Raw genomic sequence first — 13,142 nt, forward strand, 5'->3', positions numbered from 1 at the left:
TTATGTGCTACAAACTCAACACGTTCTCGATTGGACAATATGTTTCGAAGCGCTTTTGATTTGTGTTTTGTAGCGAAAGTGAAATTTGAAAAATCGACTATGTTCTGTGATCAAACGTCAGGTTGTAATTGTCTATGGTTGTAACCTTTCTCTTTTTTTTGTCCTACCCGAATCCATAATAAATAAAATTAAAATTCCTGAATCTATTCATACTGCTACAAACGGTTACATTAACGATATCTATTTTCCATCTCCTTTGTCATTAGAACCTACACATGTCGAGCAATTAGATAAATACGAAATATGAAACGGTTCAAATAAATTCGATTCTTCATTAATACGTACTCAGCATTTGAACCAAGAAGTAAATGATAAAATTTTGAAACTTTGTAATAAATATATTATATAATAAATTACTCGACAAAAAAAATTATTCGACCCTCATTATCTCCTTATTCCGCCCCTGTTTGGGTTGTACCGAGGTTGCTTCTGGCAAGAAAAAATTCCGTGTGTCGAAGATAAGTATAATCTTCCCAATATTGAGAACATTTTAGATAATCTAGGAAAAGCCACATATTTTACTACCCTTGATCTAGCCCAAGGCTTCCATCAAATTGAAGTCCACCCAAATTCAATCGACAAAACAGCTTTATTCGTACCCCATGGCTATTACGAGTTTTTACGAATGTCATTTGGTCTTAAAAACGGAACTTCCACTCTCAAAAAATTGATGGCTAACATTCTTCGGCCTTTTCTCCACAAATATTGTTTCGTCTATATGGACGACGTCATTTTCTCTAAGTCCCTTCAAGAGCACTTGATTCACATTGCTACAATCTTTGAAACATTCCGAAAAGCAAATTTGAAAATTCAATTGGAAAAATCTGAATTTCTGATGAAAGCAGTCGCTTTCCTTGGTCAAATTGTGACTCCTGAAGGCATTAAGCCCAATCCTAGTAAAGCAGAGGCCATTAAAAACTTCCCTATTCCAAAGACTGTGAAAGAAGTAAGATCATTCTTAGGATGCAATGGATATTACAGAAGATTCATCACAAATTTCGCAAGAATAACATCACGTTTTTCTCGATACCCTCGTAAAGGAGCTATCATAGACCCAACGAATGCACATTTCAAAGAATGTTTTGAGAAGTGCAAACAATATGCGCAATAGATTATACTTTGGATTTCAAAAATATGAAATTGCAATTTTTAGAAATATTACACCTTCGAATGTTTGAGGAAAAGAAAAAAAAATGTCACTAATTTTTTTGTACTTATATTAATATAATGAATGTACAAACAAAATAACCAGGATAAATATGATAAATAATTTAAAAAACTTAGTAAAAACATTACCTATTTATATAATTATACTAAAAAGGAATCACAGAGTATTAGAGCTATAAATATTATTAAGTTCGATTAAATATGGCGTTTGTTCTAATATCTGCCAAACTTTTTATTAAATAAATAGACTATACAATTTAAATGAGATTAGTGCCGAATGCTTCTAATGCATATAACAAATTACATAAAATAAATAAATAAAATTTTATATACAAAATATATTAAAAAACATACGAGGTATTTTGCAAGTTTGACAGGTTATAACAAACAAAATATACAAATTTATGAGTTTTGATTTTATTTTCACTAATTTTACAAAAATAATGGGATGCGTAGTGATTTTATTCTAAAATAATAATGTACAGGAAAATTGTCTACAATATATTTATAAATAACATTTTCGAAATCTGTAAAAACAATTTCTTCAAAATTTATACATGAAAAATATGTACATCTGAACAAACTAAAAAGTTACACTAAAATCACATTAAATGGCATTTACTAAGTTATGCAAGAACTATTGTTTAAATAAATATTACTTATCAAAATGTGGGTTTGATTAAATTGTTCTAGAATATTTTATAAAAATGGAAATCCAAAAGAGCTACTTATGTCAACCTTTATTTTGTGGAATCCGCCCAAATATAAATGAGTTCACAGTAAATAATTCACAGAGTTATTAAATATTTTTTTTTATTTTTCATATTAGTTTATCATTGTAACATCAAGTTTTAGTTTGATGAATATTAGATATCAATTTCGAACAAAATAACAGATGTATTTACAGAAATGACTCTAAAGCAAGAAGTACACTATGTAGCAGCAGAGCGACATGTGGCACAGCTATGTAGCTCCGCAAAAGTTCAAAAAGTGACACCAGAAGTCTGATTTATAGCCAGGGCTATATAGCAAATTTAAGCATATTTTCTCTGTTGAAAATCTCACAGTAGCTGCGGCGAAAGAATCGGCTGCTGCAAGAACTACCTTCTTCTTCGGTATATGGCTCGGAACTGAACACTCCAGTTTCTCACAAGCTATAAGTAGCTCTTCTACACGAAATGGAATCAAATTTACTTATAGCAAAGCTATATCTAGCGGAGCTATATATAGCTCTGCTATATATAGTTACATAACTCTTTAGCTATATAGTGTAAACCCAGCTTAATGTGTCTTTATATTAGTTTCAAATATTTGCCTAGTACAACCATACAAAAATTGACTAAATCCCAATTTCTTAACTTAACAAATGGGAAATAAGGAAAGCTAAAAAAATACGTTCCAATATGGGATGCCAGAAAAGTACAATTAAAGAAGTAACACTTGTTTCTTAGTTTTTGTATCACACTTGAGATCACTATTCTTTTCGATATATTTTCAAATACCACAGATATCATTTCAAAGTAATGTAGATTCTTTGCAATTAAAACATGAAGGTGACGTGTGAAGGTGTGGTTTGGCGAAGGGTGATTAGGGATGCTTAATGATGAACAAGACAAGAGTGTCAAATATGGCTACCATCAGATGATGAATATTTAAGAAGACTTTCATAACAAGAATCAACAATGGCCACAGCTTTCATCTATATTTCACAGAATAATGGTTGAGATCATTAGTGAAAAAGTGAAAACGGTAAAATATTATGTGTATCACCAAATACTATGTGAAAAGTATTATCACTGATTTGTAAAAGATATTATTTTTTGTTTCTCTTTTGAATTTCTCATTTTGATACAAACAAAATTATGCCGAAAAGAGCAGAGCTACCTCTATAAAAATAATATTAAATCATTTTTCTTTTCAACAATAATTTAAATCGAATTAAGTATAAACTGAGAGTCCTCAATAAAGTTTATTTTTGGTAATGACATATAGGACAGTTGTTCATCTTTCACTAGTCGAATAAAATATTTCAACAAGAAACTTCTGTCATCTATCTACTATGTAATATATTCTATGATCTTTCATTTTTAAATAAAAGTTTATAAGACTTAACGATTGGTATAATTAATTTCTCATCTATTATTAAAGTGTTAAATTTTATCGCTGTCACAAAGAATTGACCTAATTCAACTTATTATTTAAGGCGATACCCATTTTCTTTTATCTTCAAGTTTTTCAATGTTTTAATAATTACACACTTAAATTGTTATCTATTTCAGTATATAAATAAGCTGACAGAAAAAACTTTATTGTAGGCCTTTCTTCGCAATAAAAACTGCATTGTTAATACAATAATTTGTATACCCTAATAATTTGAACGCTTCATGATCACTATTATTGCTTCATACCCTCAATTGGCAAATTAAAAAATAAAAAAACAATTAGACTAGCAAAAAATTAAGCGTACAAATTAAATAAAGGTACATTAAGTCGGGTTAATTTTGAATCTAAAATGAAATAAATGATATTATTAGAATGTTATCAAGATTTACTTCAATAAAATAATAATGTTCCAAATATTATAATTCAAGTATACATCTTGTACGCAACGCCCTTTGTTTATTCTATACTTTGGTAAGAGACACTAGGTTGAAGTATAATTATTATAATTATATATTGCATATGTTTTTATAAGTGAAAAGTTTGATTTGGACTATTAATGGCAATATGAATTTAATACAAATTATAATAATAATACTTTTCAAAACTCTAATTCTTTACAAGATTGCTTTTTTTCCTAATTTTCAAAATAAACTTCGAAGAAAATAATAGAACAGAGATTTTAACGAGTTAATTTTAAGAGGCAACCTTGTGAGCATACATCAATGAGTATTCTCTAAGAACTATGTCATTGAGTCAGTCTTATAAAACTAGAGATTTGAAAATACCTTGTAAGATTTTTAGATACAAGGAAAAAATTGGACTAAGAATATTTCCCAACAATTCTTAAGCCGGATCAGTTCGATATATTTTTGTTAAGGGTTCTTGCGCCTGAAAAAAAAAAGCATTAATAATAAGGTCCCATTATACTCAGTTTATTTAACATGTATAATAATTGCTGTAGCTTACAATATAAAATAAGCATATGGTGTATGATTATCTGCTTGTAATTATGGACAACTCAAAATAAATTGTGACAGATGCATTCAAATTGAAAAGTTTTCTATTCACTTTAGGTTTTTTAAACCAAAGCGCAACACCGTGGAGAGCAACGCAAAGCTATTCGAAACTTCTCTTTTGAATAGAATTACTAATCAATAGAATGAATTTATACATTGCGTCAGCTACCGTTTAGGTACTACGTACATATAAAAAAGCGAATCTAATTTACTACAAAAATATACCCCAATTAACTCACCAAGTTTGAGTGTCATGAAGCATGAAAAAAAAAACAATTAAAGTTAGGCAAGATATAAAGTGAGACAAAATAAGATTTTATTAAATGGATATGCAGACAATTTTTTTAAATCAACAACAAATAAACCGAATATACATTATATGAATATGAATACAATATAAATATATATAACATACAATTTGGCACACCACAGGAAGTGAACTCCATAATTATTTTTCATATTTGTTAAAAAACCTATTTACTTGAAATTACTACGTTTTTGAAAAGGTAAATAGAACTTTATTTATAATTTTCCACTAATCAAAATACAACCTACATAAAATATACCGGAAGAATATGCATAACATATAGTCTACATTGCAAATTAAAAAGGGATTCTGTATATTTCAAAAACAAAGAATCATTTTTATGAAAAATCACTAGGTACATTTTTTCTTTGAACAGCTTCATTGAGCTCACAATAATGCGCTAAAACATTTGGCACATCTTTACTTTATAAATTGATTACAAAAATATGATTGCAATCCAATATCAAGCTAATTACTGATAAACCGGAGTATATTTCTTAACATTTAGCAGTTACAGTAAAAATTCAACATCTCAAGTCTTTACAGTAGTTATATTACTGGAAACCCTAACACAGGTTACCATCAGAGTACACAGATAATCTAATACTTAAAATCATTAGTACAGACAATAAACAATTCCTTAAATGTCATAGTCATTCAATTCTAAAATTTCTTCCAATGTTTTATGAGTGTCGAGAGAGTAAAAAGATACCTATTAATTGTTAGAATAAGTTTTTCTCTTGCAGAATGTCTTTTTCAATAGTACACTTACATCATCCGTCACCCTCTATAATGCGTCTTATGTACATGAATTTAGTTTCCACCTCCCCATGAACTGCAATGTCTTTGAAAACAACTATATAGGCAGTTTTTATCTTCATCACATTTTTTTCATTTATTATATATTTTAGCATAATAATCGTTATTTGCTTATTATTGATGTAGAATGGTCTTTTTTATTTTCTTCATTTCATCACATTCGAGCATTTAAATGTGTTTATTATTTGTCTATTCAGTATTAACTTCTATGTCTATCTGTTTTGCTTAAAACTATATATGTATAATGGGGTACCATGTACATCGCGACCCAAAGGATCTATTATATTCTTTCTGTGATACTGGGGATCCTCAGAATTTGCAGCTGATCTATTGATCCCGCTTCTCTTAGTAATTTTAAAATGTGGGTTGGCTGTAGCTGCCAGAGATCATCATCTTCATACGCTCCCAGGTGTAATACTCTAGAGTACCGTAGTGTCTTACGTTTCGAGAGAATATGGATAGTTTTCGTCCACCGCGTAACAGTATCTGTACTCTGCCTTCTCTGCTAAGTCTAGCGTCATCAGGTGTCCATTGAGGCGACAATGCCCCGACGGGGCTCCTGTGTCTTAAAACTATTCTAGATATTTTGTATTCTCATATTATCGCTATTATGATTCCAGTGTATGTAATCATTGCACCATGATAATGCGAGTGTGTTACAAAATTGTGAATGCATGAAGGTTTACATTTAGCGAAAAATCAGTCTGAATGTAGGGCGGATTGTAAAATATGTTACAGTATGATTTCAAGACGAGCTTGTCTCTATTTGAATATGGAAATAGTTTCAAATGTTTTCGAACCATTGACATTATTGATTAAGAGCATTTGAATTTAGAATTTAAAGTGAATAGTGTCAAGATGACAAATTTTTGGAAACCATCAAGTTTGTCAAGAGTGTAAGTTCCAAGATACAATACTTGTATGAATTTTTTCAGAAAAGTTGTTTCATTACTTTTATTCTATAAAAAGCCGAGATTAAAAAAGTGGCAACATCTAGTAAGTTCTACACTAATATAAAAATTAGCTGTTCTAAAAATTGTTGATCAACAAATTTATTAAATTTTGAAGAGTATTCATATCATAAAACGCTCTTTCTCTCTCGACAACCTTAAAGACATATTAATATTAATGCACATTATTCTGTCAGATCAAAAGTTGATTTTGAATTCAAAATATGAATTTAAATTTCTGTACTTTCTAATGGATGGTTTATACAAGTATTATGAATAATATTCTACTAACAATAATATATGATTTTCAAATGAGCTGGTCAAATATATATATATATATATATATTAAAACTGATCATTCTGACATTTTAAAACGAATACATAAATGTGACTATTTTCCAGTTCGGCAGCGCCAAAGTGTTTTTCTCTAAGACACCAAAATATAAAATGTATAATAAGTGATCTCTAAGAATATTTTAAAAGTGCAAATTATCTAATGCAGTTCTAGACAATGATATTTTATATCAAGCAATTATTTTTTATTATAATAAATAATATAAGTAATTGAGTTTCTGTAATTTAAAATAAAATATGTTCATGATAGTGCACTGTAACATATATTGTTACAGTTGAATTTGTTTTTTAAAGTCCCTCCAAACTAAGTTTGTGCATTGTCTGTAATTTTAGAAACATTAACAATTCATGTAAGCTATTTACAGTAAATAAAAATGATATTTGTGAGCTCATAATAAATATCGATTATATAGTCTTTTAAATAAATAAAAATTATAAGACTGATTATCTTGACATCATGTTACTATAATCTAGAGTAAGTGCTCTTACCTCTTCACCCACAGTACTTAAATATGGTCGCGTCTGACGCTGGAACTGATTTTTCTCTAAAGAAAATTGATCCTCTGTGGTTTTTCGGTACACTGGATTATCAAAGTTCATTGATGTCATGTTGCGATTTTTTAAATGTCTGTATATGAAGTAAATCACCTATAAAATAAATTATCTATACTGTAAAACATTAAATAACTTGTATTAACTCTCAATTTTATATACAAAAATATTTTGGAAACTCGAAAGTAGTTGGAAGATTATATTGAAAATCAAATTCCCATATTATTATTTGTACTTACTATGAATAACAGAGTCAATTTTTGATTTGTCGGTTATCTCTTATTTCTTTTAGATTGGAAAATAGAAAGTAATTTCTATTGTAAGTTTATAATTCAACAATGCTATTACATTGATCATAATAGAAATATCGGACGGACAATCTATGGGAAAACATGATCATATAATATTTATTTCTTAAAAAATATGACCATGAAACAGTTATCACATGTCAATATCTAGGAGAAAATAATATTTGGATAAACAAATACTTGAAACACAATAAAGGAGACCATTTTTCTATTATAATGAAAAATAAGGAAAAGTTCAAGTTTTATGACAGTCATATATTATATATGGAATAAAAATAAAAATTGCAATTGAAAAAAAATCAAAAACACCCAAGATAATATCGAAAAGAGAATTCTAATATAATACTTGAGAATGAAATACTTACCCCACCAACGAAAGAAAAAGTTATAAAACATATCATAATTGTAATACCCGCTAAAACACCATCAGCATTCTCAGACTGTGTTGTATTAGGGTGTGATTTGTTTATTGTACCTTGAACAGAAAAAAAATATTAATTGAACATTATTATTTCGCTCTAAATTAAATACGAATGAAGAAAAAAAGCACATGAAAATAAAAAAATTTGTGTCATTTGCTTTTTGAAATGTTATCACATAAGATTAGATTTAAGTAATATTTGTTTTGTATATTTTTGTTTTATTATTGTCTTGAGTTTACAAAAGTGCTGAAATTATAGATAGAATTGAATAATACAATGACACAAGTTTTGTATTTTAAAAACCTTTTTAGTTGCGATAATCGTCTAAGTGTTAGTAAGTTAATCATGCTTAACCATTTATCAAAATATTGCAAGGCGTACTTTATACCGAAAATAATTTGGAAAAAGTTATACAATTTTTTATCCAAATTAATCTGAAATATTCATAAGTAAGATTAAAAGCGGCATATGTATTTCATGAATTAATTTGATCACGTCTTAAGCTTTAATTAATATATGTCGTAAATATATTTCAATATAATAAATAACATAAATATCTCAAGTACACTTCTTTGGAATCCTATATTTGCAAAGTAAAAAATACTAAATTTATCGGAATCCAAACATTACAAAATATACATTTATGCTTAATTCTAAAAAAAACATTCTTAGTATGATGAAATCTCAATAATGTCAGAAACTTCTAACAATATTTCAGATTATTTTGTTGTTCTAGCTTCATTTTTATTGCCGTCTGTAATAATATTCATTATAATCTGTACACAGAACATCAATACATTGGCAATGAAACCAAAATTTTCATTTTTTATTATGCAAAGCTTCAAAATATAACCTACCTGTGTCAAAAGATTTTCTAAAAACTAACTCTCCTTTTCTTGTTTATACCTATGTTTCTAGTTTTTCATCTAATTTTTTTATCTACAGGGTGGTCCAACGAAAAGTTTGCACCTAGCTTTTCTCTTTTTTTTTAATTAAATTCAAAAATGCGGAGAACAATGAGGGGGACATATTTTAAACAAACACAAGTTTTAATTATTACGAGTGAAAACAACTGCAATCGTTAGTACATTCCATTGTTTGTTATTTTTAACATGCTTTGTAAAAAAAAGTAAACTAGCCGTTAAATTGATTTAATAAAACCTTACATTAACAAATGTTGAAAATGTGACCCATTTGATTCCATACAATAATACAGATTTTATTCAAATCTATTTCTAACATTTTGTAGCATATCAGGTGTTATGTTTCTGCACTCTGCTGTAATCCGTTGGCGAAGATCTTCTATGGACTCGGGCATCGTGACAAAACATTTATTTTTTAAGTGTCCTCAAAGAAAAAAGTATAAAGGCGATACATCCGGTGACCTGGCAAGCCATTCAATTGGGCCCCTCTTTCCAATCCACCATCCAGGAAACCAGTCATCTAAAAACTGTCTTACAGGAGCTACATAGTGCGGAGGTGCTCCATCTTGCTAAAAATGAAGCCGATCAGCAGTATGATTTTGGTCATCTTCAATTATTTGTTTTATTAAAGGATCAATTGTATCTTCATTTTCCTTTTAATTAAAAATAATTTAGAAATGATTGTAGCTGTTTTCACTCGTAATAATTAAAACTTATTTGTATTTTTCGTTAATACCAAAATTATCGGCTTAATGTCTTTAAAGCCGTTTTCGCATTAACTGTTTTAGTAAAATTCAACAAATTGGGTATCATTAGAAAGACAATTTTGTGCCCTTTCAAATGATATATCAGTCGACCCCTCTTTTCACTTAAAATTTTACTTGTTACTCACCTCCGCTAGGGGGTTAAATAATATATTTAAAATATATCCCCCTCAAAAACAAAATCGACGTGTCCGAACATTTTTGAATTTAATTACAAAAAAAAAAAAGAGAAAAGCTAGGTACCAACTTTTCGTTGGACTATCCTGTATAAAGGCAATTTATCAACATAATTGTAATCGACAGCACAAGTACAGTATAGATATCAATTGATAATACTGAAATTTTTAATCTTTATTGTTAAATTACGTAAACAGAATCAAATACCTCATAAATCAATAATACATTGTTTTATAAATATGTCCTAAGCTCTCATTTGGTTGATTAAAACTTCATATTCTCAATTTTTTTAAATAATGTAAGAATTAACATCAAGTTGTTTTAATATGTGAAGAGTTCATTCAATCAATTTTTAGAAAATCTCTTATGACTAAGACGTAAGATGATTTTTTTTATTCAGTGTCCACCTTTATCTTTTCTTTGGTTTATCAACTTTTTGTTTCTCTAAATACTTTTGAATAGTAATAAAATTAAGACAGCATTGTATCTATTCATTTAAATGTTAATAAAATTATTGTCGGTATGAGGAACATACAATTTATCGAACGTATATTTTTTCAGCAGATTATTCACAAACTTGCGAATATTATCAGTATATCTAACCAAACCAAATGCAAGTACATATATAAAATATCAGCAAAATTTATATTTGAGCAAGACTAGTCCTACCGTTTTAGAAATAAAAATTATTCATGTGAATTTGACTGCTTTTTTATCATAATTTGATAATGTGTTCAATCTAAATACATGCAAGTGACTTAAATTAAATGGAAAATTCCTAGGTTCAGCCAAAGAAATTATAGCGATTCATACAAAGTACATAAAATATAGATTCTCTTAACTGCTATAGACCTTCAGTGGAGCCTTTGGAAACTTCTAATATTATTTAATCTTCATAAAACCTTTGTTGTGATTAATTTTCATGAAACTAACAGAAGAATCTTTCTTATTTTTGGGAATACCGAGGTAATACAGAAATTATAATTTCTATAAAAAACAAAATGACAACCTTTTTAGTGGAGGAAGCTAAGGCCTGTATTATGTGTTTTATATAGTATCAATATTATTTCATATATTTTCTTGTAATATTTTCCCATTAATTGCGTAACTAATGATTATATTTAAGTGAAGATGTGAGTATGTTATATATCCCTCGATATTCATCATATTTTCAATACTTACTAATCGAAACCGATTCTACGGATGTTAATTCCGAGGTCACTGAGTACGAGCTAGTTGTAAGGTCTATAAAAAGCAAAATCAACAAAATCAACACTATGCAAAATAAAATAAATGATCTATAAGCCAATAATTTACAAGCAGTTACCTTTCATTGAATGGAAGATATTATTGTAAAAATAATATTAAACAAAAAACAAACAGTTTTAGGAAGTGAAAATATCAGTGCCATTTAAATGTAAAACGTTTTATGTACAAATATGGTGATAAAGAATTTTATAACATTAGAATAACTAGAATTTATATAATTCTAATTAATTATGGAGTTGATGAGAAAATCTATGTTTGTTTTTAGTTTTTTTTATAAATTTTTCCATCAATTTTATACTTACTTTCAAGATTCGAGTCAAAAGACATTGTGGTTATTTCAGGATATATCACGGAATTCGAGGTAGATGTTGTAACTGTTTCTGTTAATAAACAAAAAAGTGCTTCAAAATAATGAAAATAAATAATATGTAAAATAGCACATGCATTAAATTGGAGCTAATTAGAAATAAAATAAAAAACTACTAAATGAATTAGCAACACTGAAATATAAAATAAATGTCCAAATCTATAGAAGTCAATCTCCCTAATAATGAATTATAATTTCAATATATAATTAATTTCGGAAATGTTAAATGTCAAATTTTTCAAATTAAAGAATGCCAAACAATATTTTGAATGTCATCATGATGTTATGACCTGAATTTTGGATAAAGAAATTCTAACACAACTATTACTACCTCACTAGAAGCATTAAAAAAATTAATACATTGGATATTAACAAAAACTACGGCTAAAACTGAACAAGAAATGAATAAATAGTTAGATAAAATTATTTTGGAAACTGTCAATCACATATAAAATATAAGTAGAAAATAACATAAGGAATCAGTAAACCTACTTATAAAATATTAAAAATATACCTATGATCAATAATATATTATATATTAATTTATTTTTATTTTTCACTGACATTTTATGGGACATTATTTGTTGACAGTTTCCAAAGTAAGTTCAATTTTATTTTTTAATTCATGTTATGAATAGTTTTATCCATAGTTTTTGTTATTTTCATATGCATTAATTGCTGATTTATCTACACATCGATTACATCACCTACAATTACATCACTAACAAAATGATTAGTTAATAATCTTATTGTTGTTTTGTACTTTTTATGTGGAAAATCTCATAATTGAATAAATTTCACAATGTTAAGAATTTTTTATACTTGAGCAAATTTCAAAACAGTACAATAAATTGCAGTGAAAATACAAATTTCGAGAATATGGCTGTAACTCAATTATATGGTAAATCAATTATAAAGTTGCTATTTAACATCATTTCTTCGACTATAATCAGAAAATAATGTTAATGGGGGTAGCTGAATTATTTTAAGCTTCGAGTATCTTCTATCTTGGTTAGCAGGGGACGAAAATTAATAATGGATTTTCCCATTAGAATAGATCCAACAACCTCGAGATGAAAGTTTGTGATATTACGGCTAGGCCGCTACCAACAGAAGCTCTCAATATAGTATTTCAATTTAAATTCCACCAATTGAGCAAATGTTTTGTCGATTTCTCATTTGACAATTGATGGAATTCCGTGAAGTCCGATAGAGTGAACTTAACTTTTTAAAATTATATTCCATAGACATAATAAAAAGAAGCTACAGATACTAAAATTGATAGACATGAAGACTACAGAAGATGTTTAAAAGTATCCTATTATTTGTGTTTTTTCTATTTCAAAATGAGTATTTTTATTAATTTTTAAAACATAGATAAAAATGGACGTTTCGACTTTTCTTCAAGTCTTTATCAAAATATGCTATTTGTCAGTGTCAATATCATATTTCGATAAAGACTTAAAGAAAAGTCGAAACGTCAATTTTATCTATCTTTCAAAAATTATTGAAAAAACTAATTTT

At 27.8% G+C, this 13,142-nt stretch overlaps 1 protein-coding gene across 5 annotated transcripts in view; it reads right to left on the reverse strand.

Moving 5' to 3' along the window:
* Window positions 1-1,344: 1,344 nt before the first annotated feature.
* The window catches only part of LOC130901936 (very low-density lipoprotein receptor-like), a 70,800-nt gene continuing 59,002 nt past the window's right edge, over window positions 1,345-13,142 (reverse strand). For 3 of the 5 annotated variants that reach the window (XM_057813646.1, XM_057813682.1, XM_057813673.1), the window contains 5 exons: window positions 11,554-11,631; window positions 11,165-11,227; window positions 8,062-8,171; window positions 7,326-7,484; window positions 1,345-4,278 (listed from right to left, as the gene is read on the reverse strand). In XM_057813646.1, coding sequence (XP_057669629.1) covers window positions 4,234-4,278; window positions 7,326-7,484; window positions 8,062-8,171; window positions 11,165-11,227; window positions 11,554-11,631 — 455 coding nt within the window. In that variant the 3' untranslated portion in view covers window positions 1,345-4,233. The remainder of the gene's footprint in view (window positions 4,279-7,325; window positions 7,485-8,061; window positions 8,172-11,164; window positions 11,228-11,553; window positions 11,632-13,142) is intronic. The other 2 variants (XM_057813655.1, XM_057813663.1) reach the window with 2 other exon arrangements.

The sequence above is a fragment of the Diorhabda carinulata genome, chromosome 1, assembly GCF_026250575.1.
Source record: "Diorhabda carinulata isolate Delta chromosome 1, icDioCari1.1, whole genome shotgun sequence".
In the NCBI taxonomy this organism is placed as follows: domain Eukaryota; kingdom Metazoa; phylum Arthropoda; class Insecta; order Coleoptera; family Chrysomelidae; genus Diorhabda; species Diorhabda carinulata.